The sequence below is a fragment of the Panthera leo genome, chromosome D2 (genome assembly GCF_018350215.1).
Source record: "Panthera leo isolate Ple1 chromosome D2, P.leo_Ple1_pat1.1, whole genome shotgun sequence".
NCBI lineage: Eukaryota > Metazoa > Chordata > Mammalia > Carnivora > Felidae > Panthera > Panthera leo.
In genome coordinates, this window is record NC_056689.1 from 56,165,132 (window position 1) to 56,176,115 (window position 10,984).

General features: G+C 52.7%; 1 protein-coding gene across 1 annotated transcript; it reads left to right on the plus strand.

The window, feature by feature from the left end:
• Positions 1–903: 903 nt before the first annotated feature.
• ANKRD2 (ankyrin repeat domain 2) lies at positions 904–10,823 on the plus strand. Its single transcript, XM_042908653.1, is given in 10 exon segments — positions 904–1,057; positions 1,059–1,160; positions 4,662–4,763; positions 5,588–5,746; positions 5,861–5,968; positions 7,700–7,798; positions 8,129–8,227; positions 9,409–9,507; positions 9,614–9,712; positions 10,525–10,823. Coding segments are annotated over 10 exon segments (1,095 nt in total). The 5' UTR covers positions 904–979; the 3' UTR covers positions 10,675–10,823.
• The last annotated feature ends 161 nt before the right edge of the window (positions 10,824–10,984 follow it).

Sequence of the window (10,984 nt, forward strand, 5' to 3'; positions counted from 1 at the left end):
GCCAGTGCCTGTCCTTCCTTCAGGAAAAGTGTGCGTCTAGTCGGAGGGGGACCTTTGATCAGGTGGCTTAGCTAAGGGCAGGCCGCTTGAGCGTTACAGAACCTGTGGCGTCTGTGGCTCACTGGCAGGTTAATCCTGGGTCAGGACGACCCGGGGCTCACTCCCACAGTTCTAGGTATGGAGCTGAGCAAGTTCAGGTCTGCTTTTTCTCCACTGACAGTTTTCCTTTTCAGCGAGCATGGCTGGACTTCGGTCAGGGTGGCCTGATGAAACTGGGAGGAAATGGTGTCCTCGTCAACTGGGCTTGGCACTGTACTCTGGCCCTTTTCGGGTGGCTTCCTGAAACCCCTCTTGAAGCAAGACTTTTTCAGTTTTACAGAGGCCTCCTGAGACAGACAGATGGGTCAAGGTTTGTCCGAAGCTAATGGACATGCAGCCACGTACAGATGTCTCGCTAGGGGGCGCTGTGGGGCCCCAAAGAGGCAAAGGCCTGCTTGAGCTGCAGGCGAAGCGGGAGGCATCTGCTCTCACTCCTGCCCATCGCCTTGACACTCCAGCCCAGACATAACAGAGTTTGCCTCACCCCAGGGCAAGCAGGGCCTGTTCCCGGGACAGCTGGGGACACAGGCCTGTATTGGGTCCGCACCTTTGGCTTTCAGTTGCCCTCACTGGTACTGGCTGGGCAGTTTCCAGGCATCCAGCAGGTGGCACTGCCATCAAGGTTAGGGGCAAGCCAGCGGGTTCTTTGTGCCTCCCAGCTGTCCTGGCTAAGGCTCAGCTCTACCCAAGCACTTAGGACAGAGGCTGGGCAGGCTCCTTCCTGCAGCCCCGCTCTTGGGGTGCTGGGCCCTTCGGCTCTAATAGGCAAGGGGGTGGGGGGGGGTGGGCAAACTGTCCCTGCCTCCCCCAGCTCCCTGGGGCTGCCCGGGGTGAAGGTGACAGGTGGGGGAGGCAGGTGGAGAATTGGGCCGGTGAGCTCATGGCAAAGGCGCCCAGCGGGGTGGGGGTGGGTACCCTGGCTTATAAAGCCCCTGAGGCCCTGTGGCTTGCAGAGGCTGGTTATAGACGGCACCATGGAGGGCTCTGAGGAGGGCTCTGAGGCGGTGAAGAGGGCCACAGCGCTTATCGAGGAGCGGCTGGCACAGGAGGAGGAGAATGAGGTACGGGCACAGGTGTGGGGACCCAAGGGGTTCTAAGGAGATCCAGCTGTACTGTCAAGGGCCACCACATCTGTAGTGGGAAGGAGGGCAGGTGTCCCCAGCGACCCAATGGCTCCACTCCAGCCTCAGTGGGCTCCTGGTGGAGGAGGTTGCTAGCCGTGGGTGACTGAGGCTTCAACCCCAAGAACTGAGAGACCGCAGGGTGGGCGAGCCATGCGGGGTTCCCGAGACCCTGCCACACACCTAGGCCTCGAGGAGGTGGTCCGGGCTGCACAGAGCGGGACAGCTGAGATGCTGTCTGGGAATGTGGGAGTGTGGGGCCCGGAGATCTCCCACAGCTGCTGGGTGGGAGGCTGGGATGGGAGAGACTCCAGCGTTTGGTCCCTACAGAATAGAGACTGGGAGCAGAGCGAGGAAGGGTGCTGGGAAAGGAAGCACGGGTTTTCCCAGGAGTACCAGCCCCACCTGGGGAGGCCTGTGGAGCATGTGGCTCTGGGCAATTCCATTTTCTCTGGGATAAAGAAGTTGGGGGGGGGGGGCAGGGAGGAGGGTGCAGGCTTGTCTCCTCTTCATTCTATTTAAACTAATTCTCGACTTAAGAGTGCTCTGCCAAGTGCCAGGTGCTGGGAGGAATAAGAGAATCAGTGAGGCCAGCCCCTGCCTCCTTACCAAGCCCACATTCGTTTTAGCCAACATCCATCAGGCCCACAGTCCACTAAGAAACAGGCAGTTAGGGCGCCTGAGTGGGTCATGTTGCTTAGGTGTCCGACTTGATCCCAGCTCGGGTCTTGATTTCAGGGGTGTGAGTTCAAGCCCCATGTTGAGCTCCACGCTAGGCAGGGAGCCTACTTAAAAAAAAAAAAGAAACAGGCAGAGTGTAGACACGGCGAAATAGGGGTGTTCAGTCAGAAGTGAAAGAGCACAAAGGGTGGGTGAGTCGTTCTGACCATGGGTGCTCAAGAACTCTTAGGGGCAGGATGGCATTTGAGTGGGGCCTTCAAGGCTCATGAGCAGAGATCAGGAGGGGAGGAAATTCAGGCTTAGGAAAAGACAGGCACTGAAGCTCAGGTGAGTGACAGTGGGACTGTCCTGAGAAAGTCTGGTAGTAGGAAGGGGTTAAGGCTGGGCACAAACCAGAGGGGGCCCTGGGAAAGATATTTATTCTTTGGGCAGTGGGGAGCCACTAAGTGTTGCTGAGGGAGGGCAAGTGGCACCATCTGACCTATTTTAGGAAGGCAGCTCTGACAGCCTGAGAAGGACATGTTGGAGGGAAAAGACTGGCCCTAACAGGAATGGGAGGGAGGAGACCAATCAGTTCGGAGGTAGGCATGGTTCAAAACAGGAGCGACCGAAGGGGGGTGAGGAAGAGGGAAGGACCAGGACTCTGCTGGAAGAAGAGATGAGACGAGGGGCAAGGGTGGCAAGTTTGTGGGGGAAGGGCTTGGGCTAAACCCGCTGCCAACTCCTGGCTGGGGCACCCCTGGATCTCCAGGAATGCCACTTCTCCCCCGGCGCCAGGCAGGTGAGTCATGCCATTTCTGGAGGGCTGCCGCTGGACACAGAGACCTTCAGCAAGGGGACACGGAGCAGCCTTCGTCCATTCATTCACCCAACAAATATAGCAGCAGGCTGTCAGGACACTGGGCACCCAAAGAGCCCGCCTTCCCACCAAGTGCCTCCTACGTGCCAGGCACCATGCTGAGCACTGTCCAGGCTTTCTTTCATTTGATCTGTAAAACCATCTATGAAGTAAGGTAGGACTTTGTTCTGTTGTATTTCACCAACCAGCATCCAATTCAATAAACATTTATTGAGCACTTACTGTATGTCAGCCCACAAAGACATCTGAAACAAGGGACTGTAGAGTCTGGGTAAGGCAAGGGTGAGCATGGGAGTCCGTTGTTGTTCCCGCCAGGCCCCAGCCCAGCAAGGTCCTCAGAGGGGAGCCTCTGTGCAGTCTGCACCCCTTTCTTGGTGTGGGAGGGGAAGGAGAGCCCGGGAGGCCGCGGCTAGGGCTCTGTTGTGGGGAACATATCAGGTCAGGTCATCACTGAGGACTTCGGGGTGGACAGAGTTGCTGAGCCCACCTGTCATCATCCATTCGCTTATTCATTCATTTATCCTCCAAACATTCACCGACTACCTGCTATATGCTAGGCCCTGTCACAGGGGCTAGGGTTACCAAGATGATTCAGACCCAAGCCCACCCTCTTGACGGTGGGACCCGGCCAGACCCCACCAGTAGTAGCCGCAGCCCGAGGTCATCCCTCGTTCCTGGAAGAAGATGCAGTGTTTCAGGTGAGGCCGGCACCGGGACACCTCAAACTATGTAAAGCCAACGCGGAAAGGAGAAGCCAGGGGGCACCAGGACCTCCCCAGTGAAGACCTGGGAAATCGGCGCCCAAAACCGCTCTTGAGGAGTACAATACCGGAGCTCAGTGGCAAATGCAAAAGGCAGCTGAGAGCTCTGTGAGGGTGGCCATTCCTCCCCATCTGGACTCAGCATCCTCCAACCTGGGCGAATGTTCCCGGCACACAGGCCTTCAGAGATAGCAGTACAGCACTTCACAAAAAGTGGTTTCCTTGAAAACAGGAGGAGGCCATGAGGAAGTGGTCCAGGCAAGTCAAAGATACAAATGGTGAGGAGACTTGGCAGGAGTTTCACCCCTATAATTACAATGAGAATAAGGTTAATGCTAAGAGTCCCTTTAAAGTGAAAGCTAGTGAAAAGTGAAGGTGTAACTCCCATCCCTCAGACTCCCTGAGAACAGCAGGTTTCCAGCTCCAGGATATCATGAAGTGGTAAAATCTGAGGAAAGAAAAAAAAAAAAAAAAAGTTGGTATCTAACAGAGAGTTGCCAAAATTTTTTATTGGTATGTGAATCTATTTAAAAAATAACTATCAACTCTTACCACAATTATTTCATCAATGTGAAAATTTTAATTTTTTAATGTTTATTTTTAAGAGAGAGAGAGCGAGCGTCTGTGGGGGAGGGGCAGACGGAGCCGGGTACAGAGGATCCGAAGCAGGCTCTGTGCTGGCAGCAGAGAGCCCCAGGTGGGGCTTGAACTCAAGGACCATGAGATCACCACCTGAGCTAAAGTCAGACTCTCAATCAACTGAGCCACCCAGGCACCCCCAAAGTGAATTTTTAATGCCAGCAAAGTAAAATCACCATCATCTCAGTGCTTTAAAAAGTGAATATATTTAATTTCATGAAAACTCATTCCAGTAACCCTTAAACTTGTTTTGCTGAGGACCCACAACCATCAGTAGACAGGTGTTTGAGCTGAGGTTGGGGTCAGGGTTGGGTTGGGGAATTATGGGGAGCCCTGCTCTGGCCTGCGGCTCTCCAGTCAGGAGTGGGGCATGGAAGGGATCTGGGGTCACACAGGAGGAGGTCCGTAGGGCGCCCTTGGAGTGGGTTGGGAGAGAGGCTCCCTGCCTCCCTGGCCTGCTGAGGGCAGGTCCTGGAGCATGTCCTCTCCTTGGCTCACCAGAAACTCCTAGGAACGGCCCAGCAGAAGCTGCCCATGGACATGCTGGTGTTGGAGGATGAGAAGCACCACGGGGCTCCGAGTCTGGCCTTACAAAAGGTTAAGGTAAGTGTCAGGAGAACCCAACCTCTGTGCTTAGGGGACAGGACAGGCAGTTAGGGCTTTGCTGCTCCTAGTGTGGTATGAGAACCAGCATCTCAGCACCCCTGGGAGCGTGTTAGCAATGAAGAATCTTAGCCCCACCCCAGACCTGGTGAGTCAGAATCTGCATGTGTACAAGATCCCAGGGAATTTATTTTGGAAGCCCCAAGTTATTGAGTGGCCCTACCGCAGGCACCATGCAGGTGTTAAGGGGCTCAGGGAGACTGTGTGTGCGGATTGGAGAGATCTCCGTGCTCGTAAGAGAAAAACAGTTTCCCAAGCACTATTGTGGAGGATGATCCCATAGGATGCTTGTCTGAAGGACATCAACCGAGCCATACTAGAATTTACCTCTGGGAGAGAAGGGTTTTCTCTTCATACCTCTTATGTTTCTGTATTTCTTCTTAATATTAATCATGTATTACTTTTATCATCACACACACACACACACACACACACACACACACACACACACACACAAATGAAACTGCATGGAAGGAAAGCTGAGGATTCATACTCCACTCGGAAGGCCTGGGCTAAGGATTGCCTCTGAGATTCCCTCATCCTACCCTTCACCTACGTGAAGCCTTGAAGCTGGTAGCTCTTACGCAGTCCCCTCAAGTCTCCCCTTGTCCCCTGATCTGAGCCATCTGTGTCCCTGTCTCATCTGCTTCTTCTAGTCCTGGATTCTTTCTCCCTTGAGAAGCTCTCCCTTATCCTCCTCCCCCAGCTTAGCTCAGGGTCCCCAAGCCCCCAGCATGGGGGTTGATGAACCCCCCTCCATGCAGGGTCAAGAGCGTGTGCGCAAGACATCACTAGACCTTCGGCGGGAGATCATCGATGTGGGTGGGATCCAGAACCTCATCGAGCTGCGGAAAAAACGCAAGCAAAAAAAGCGGGAAGCACTGACTGCCCCCCAGGAGCCACCTCCAGAGCCTGAGGAGATCGTAAGGGTCCTGGGACGGGGGAAACACCTGTGTTGTCAGGGGCGGGGTGGGGGTGGGCAGGGGGCCTCTGATCACTACAGAGCAGCCCTCCATGACTAGATTCATGCCTTCCAGACAGGACCTGTGGACGAGGAGACATTCCTGAAAGCGGCAGTGGAGGGGAAAATGAAGGTCATTGAGAAATTCCTGGCCGACGGGGGTTCCCCGGACACCTGTGATCAGGTGATATTCCTACCTGCGCCTGTGCCTGCCTCCCTTTCAGAGTTGCCACCCCACCCCTCCCACTTGTGGACCTGTTTGAGAACAGGCATTGGGTGTCCTTTAGGAAGGGGTCTTTAGAAGATTTGGGATGTCCTCTTGCCCGTGCGGGAACTTATCTAAATCTTTAGGCCCTTTTCAAGTTGAACCACCTCCAAGGAAACAAATGTCAGGTGGTCCTTTAGGGAAGAAAGAGGAATAGAGTTAAATTTAAAAAGACAAAACGAAGAATTTGAGGCTCAAATCCCATCTGTACGGGACCTTAGCTATGAGACCATTGCTAGGTTCATTACCTCTCCATGCCTAAGTTTCCTTCTCTGTAAAATGGCCTATTTCCCTCAGAGCATGTCATGGGGATCAAACAGAATATTAATGCCTTAATAAGACATTACTGAATGAAGGAAAAAACTATAAAGCACATACTAGGAAATGATATTATTTTTGTGTTGCATTATATAATATGCTTCCCTTTAAAAATTATTTTTATTTTATTGTGGTGGAATACATATAGCATGAAATGGCCATTTTAATTTTTTTTAATGTTTATTTTTGAGAGAGAGAGACAGAGCATGCACGGGGGAAGGGCAGAGGGAGAGAGGGAGACACAGAATCTGAAGCAGGCTACAGACTCGGAGCTGTCAGCACAGAGCCCGACACGGGGCTTGAACTCACGAGATGTGAGATCATGACCTGAGCCAAAGTCAGACGCTTAACTGACTGAGTCACCCAAGCGCCCCCATTTTAGCCATTTTAAGTGCACAAGTCAGTGGCATTAATTACATCCACCATGTCGTGCAATCATCACAACAGTTTTCAAAACATTTCCATCATCCATCACACTTCGTTTTGTTTTCCCTGAAAACTGCCTCTTTCACACTTGGTACGGTGCTCTTTCACACTCATATCCCAGGATTAAGCAAATTTATGGTCACTCCCTTCAGCCTGTATCATTGTGGGCTTAGACTGCATGGCCTTTCCATTCTTTAGACTCTGGAATCTGAATCCTCTCGGTCTATCCAAGCACCTCCTGTCCCTGAGCACTGTACCAGGCGCTGGGGCGGGGGGAGGGGGGTGTGCAAAAAAGGGAAGACCAGGGTTGAGGGTGGAGGGAGACTGGTGTATAGCCAGATCTTTAGACTATGGAAAGATATGCCCCATGGCTTGAGTGTTTCAAAAGATCAAAGCAAAATGCTGAAACTCGTTCCTTCTTTGGATCAGTCATTTGTGTGCACCTGCTCATTCTGGCCCTGGGCTAGGCACTGAGGAAAAGCAGAGTCTAGTAAGGCTTGGCTTGCCTTTCAACACCCTCTCACCATGGAAGGTTCTCTGGGTCACCCAAGGCACAGCTCTGGCCCAGAGGTTTCAAGATGATGGCACTTGAGTTGCCTTGCCTCTTGAAGGAGTAGCAAGAATTCATCAAGCACTCACAGGAAGTGAGGGCAAAATAGGCATTCCTGGCAGAGGGAACAGCCTGTGCCAAGGCCCAGCGTGACATGCTTGGGAGAGGGCACATGGAGAAGGTCAGAGTTCCCAGGGCATTAGAGGGCTCCACAGCTGGTCTAGATAGAACATAAAAGAGCTGGCAGAGCATGGAAGATAGGGAGACCGAGCATAGGGGTCAGAATCAAACTGGGTTAAGTCCTGGGTCTTAGCCTGGGGCCAGAGATCAGGCCCTGACAGTCTCTCTGGGGACAGTTCCGCCGGACAGCATTGCATCGAGCTTCCCTGGAAGGCCACATGGAGATCCTGGAGAAGCTTCTGGAGAGTGGGGCTACTGTGGACTTCCAGGATCGGGTGAGCTATAGAGCTGGTATTGGGCGGGAGGTAGGAGGTAGGCCCAGCACCAACAGACCCCCTCTTCCTGTAAACCTGTGCCAACCTGGAAGACACTCATGCTTCCTCAGGGGCCAGGCCTCATCTCTAGCAGATTGTATGACCTGGGGCCACCCTTCGTTAATTTGGCATGGACCTGAGGGTTCTCCTGCTCTGCTTGGTCCATAGCCCAGGCATAGGCATGCCCCAGCCCCTTCCCTGCCCTCTTTCCCTCGATTCCTCCCACCCTCTTGGCTGGGGTCCTTTCCCCTAGGCTCCTTTCTTCCCTAAAGCCCCATCTTTCCCTTCTAGCTGGACTGCACGGCCATGCATTGGGCCTGCCGTGGGGGCCACTTGGAGGTGGTAAAACTCCTGCAAAGCCGAGGAGGAAACACCAACATAAGAGATAAGGTGGGGCAATAATGCTCACAGATATTAGGGTAGCTGGAGGGGGAGGGCAAGAAGCAGAGAACAGAAAAGCCCAGTAGGGCAGGAGGGTAGTGAGCTAGTCTGGTTTCTAGAGTGGCTGCAGAGCCCAGGGAGGGGTCCTTGCCATCAACTGTAGGTCCTTGGGGACCACCATCTGGGGATGGGAGCAGAAGGGCAGGAGAGAAGAGAAGAAATCCACTATCGGGGGGCTTTGGGATCACTCAAAAGATGCAGGATGTGTTCATCCATGCAATTCTTTATCATCCTTTATTTATCTGTCCATCCATCCATTCATTTATTCATCTGTTCACCCACCATTTTTCTGTTTATTCATTCCTTTGTGTATATCCTTGAACAAGTGACAGATAGGTTCAAGACAGCCTCTGAGCCTATGTTATTATCTGTCAAATGTTTTACAGAATTATTATATAATTAGATGTGAAAGTGTATGTAAATTATTTATTCATCATAAGGCTGATGTTTTGTAAGCTTCTGCCATGCCTAATACATGGTCATCCTTCAGTAAATGGCATCTAGTATAATTATTTATTTTTTTTAACAATTTGGAGCGTCTTTTTTTTTTTTAAGTTTATTTATTTTGAGAGAGAGAGCCAGGAAGGGGCAGAGAGAGAGAGGGAGAGAGAGATTCCCAAGCAGACTCCACACCATCAGGACAGAGCCCAACACAGGGCTCCATCCCACAAACCGCGAGATCATGACCTGAGCTGAAATCAAGAGTCAGATGCTCAACCCGCTGAGCCACCCAGGTGACCCTAAGATTTTTTTAAAGTAATCTCTGTACTCAACATTGGGCTCAAACCTACAACCCCAAGATTAGGAGTTGCATGCTCTACCGACTGAGCCACCCAGGTATACCACATCTATTATAATTATTAAAAGAAGGGCAGAGGAGTAAGCAGTTGCTCACAGCTGGATGAGAGAGGAACCATAGAAGGCTTCCCAGAGAAGGCGGCATGAAATACTTCGGAGTTAAACCACTGGATAAGATGGTGGAAACTGTAGCATTCCCAGCCCCTCCAGGGCTCAGGCCTTGACACTACGACTCAGGGAAGGGACGAGGCTGGAATTAGGACAGCCTCCCTTCCGGAGGCACCACAGTCCAGGCTCCTTCAGCTAGCAGTTCCTGTTTCCTCCCCACCCAGCTGCTGAGTACCCCCCTGCATGTGGCAGTCCGGACGGGGCAGGTGGAGATTGTGCAGCACTTTCTGTCCCTGGGCATGGACATCAATGCCAAAGACAGAGTGAGTGTCCAGCTTCCCTTCTGCTCAGCCACCCCAAGGGGGTGCAGGCAGCCTGAGGGCTCCCACACGCCCCCATGGGCCATACTGAGTATCACACTGGCTCTAGGAAGGGGACAGTGCCCTGCACGATGCTGTGAGGCTCAACCGCTACAAAATCATCAAATTGCTGCTTCTGCATGGGGCTGACATGATGACCAAGAACCTGGTAAGTTCATTCCTTCCCAGATTCAGTAATCAGTGTGCACGACTCCCCCAGGCTCTGTGCCAAGAACCTGGAGGAAATACAGAGCCAAGCAAGACTCAGCCTGCCCTTGGAGCACCCTCACAGTGGAAGGTCTCTTTGGGCCCCTGGAGATTTGGGGACCACCCACCTTCCCAACTCGCTCTTATGCTTGTCTCTGTCTAGAGTGCAAGTGCAGAGAAACGGCCAGGAGGGGCAGTAAGAGGACTTCCCAAAGCCCCCTCCCAGAAGATGCAAGGAAGTCCTAATGTCCAGGCCCAGGGAGGCCAGAATCATGGAGAGACAGAGCTAGAAGGAACCTAACTAAGCACTTGGTTGGCACAACCACTGCTAGCACATTGTGTTGGCCTGGCGGGCCTGGAGTTCTCCAAGGGTCCTATATCCCCTAGCCCAAGCTCTTCTTTGGGGCCCAGTGCAATAGCAAAAGAGGGGGGAATGGGAAGGTCCCCCTGCCTCAAGAAAGGCTAAGGGGATAATGGGAAAGTCAGGACGATGTGGGGAGGAAGTAGATGAGGGCTTCTCAACCACAACATTATTGGTAAGTGGGGCTGGATAATTCCTTGTTGTGGGGACTGTCCTGTGTACTGGAGCCTTTTAAAGCAGCATCCCTGACCTCTGTGCACCATATGCCAGTAGTTTCCGCTCCCCTGATGGTGACAACCAAAGCCACCTCTAGACACGGCCAAGTGCGTCCAGTTGGAAGCCCTGGTTCAGATGAAGGCGCCTTCTGGTACAAACTTCTGAACAGTGATGGCATCTCCTCTTGGTTCCCCCAGGCAGGAAAGACCCCCACGGACCTGGTGCAACTGTGGCAGGCTGACACCCGGCAGGCTCTGGAGCACCCAGAGCCAGGGGCAGAGCAGAACGGGTTGGAGGGTCCTGCTGAGAGTGTGCAGGAGACCCCCCAGCCTGTGCCAGCCCAGTAAACACCTGCCCCTGGCACCCAGGCTGTCCCTTGGGTACAGCCAGAGGATCACAGTAATGGCCCCCAGAGCTGACAACCCTGCCATTCTTCTGCATACGACCCGGGCACCCACAAGCTACCGCAATTAAAAAAAAAAAAAAAAAAAAAAAAGTCGTTTTTGCTATTTGTGACGTTTGTTTCTATTTGTGTCCGAAATGTTTAGGAATGAAGGAAAACTTTGGAGCAAGGGCAGGCTCGGGGAAGAGGGGAACTTAGAGCCTTTCGGCCCCGGCCTTGTTGCTTTTCCTACAGGGGTGTCTTCTTGCTTCTTT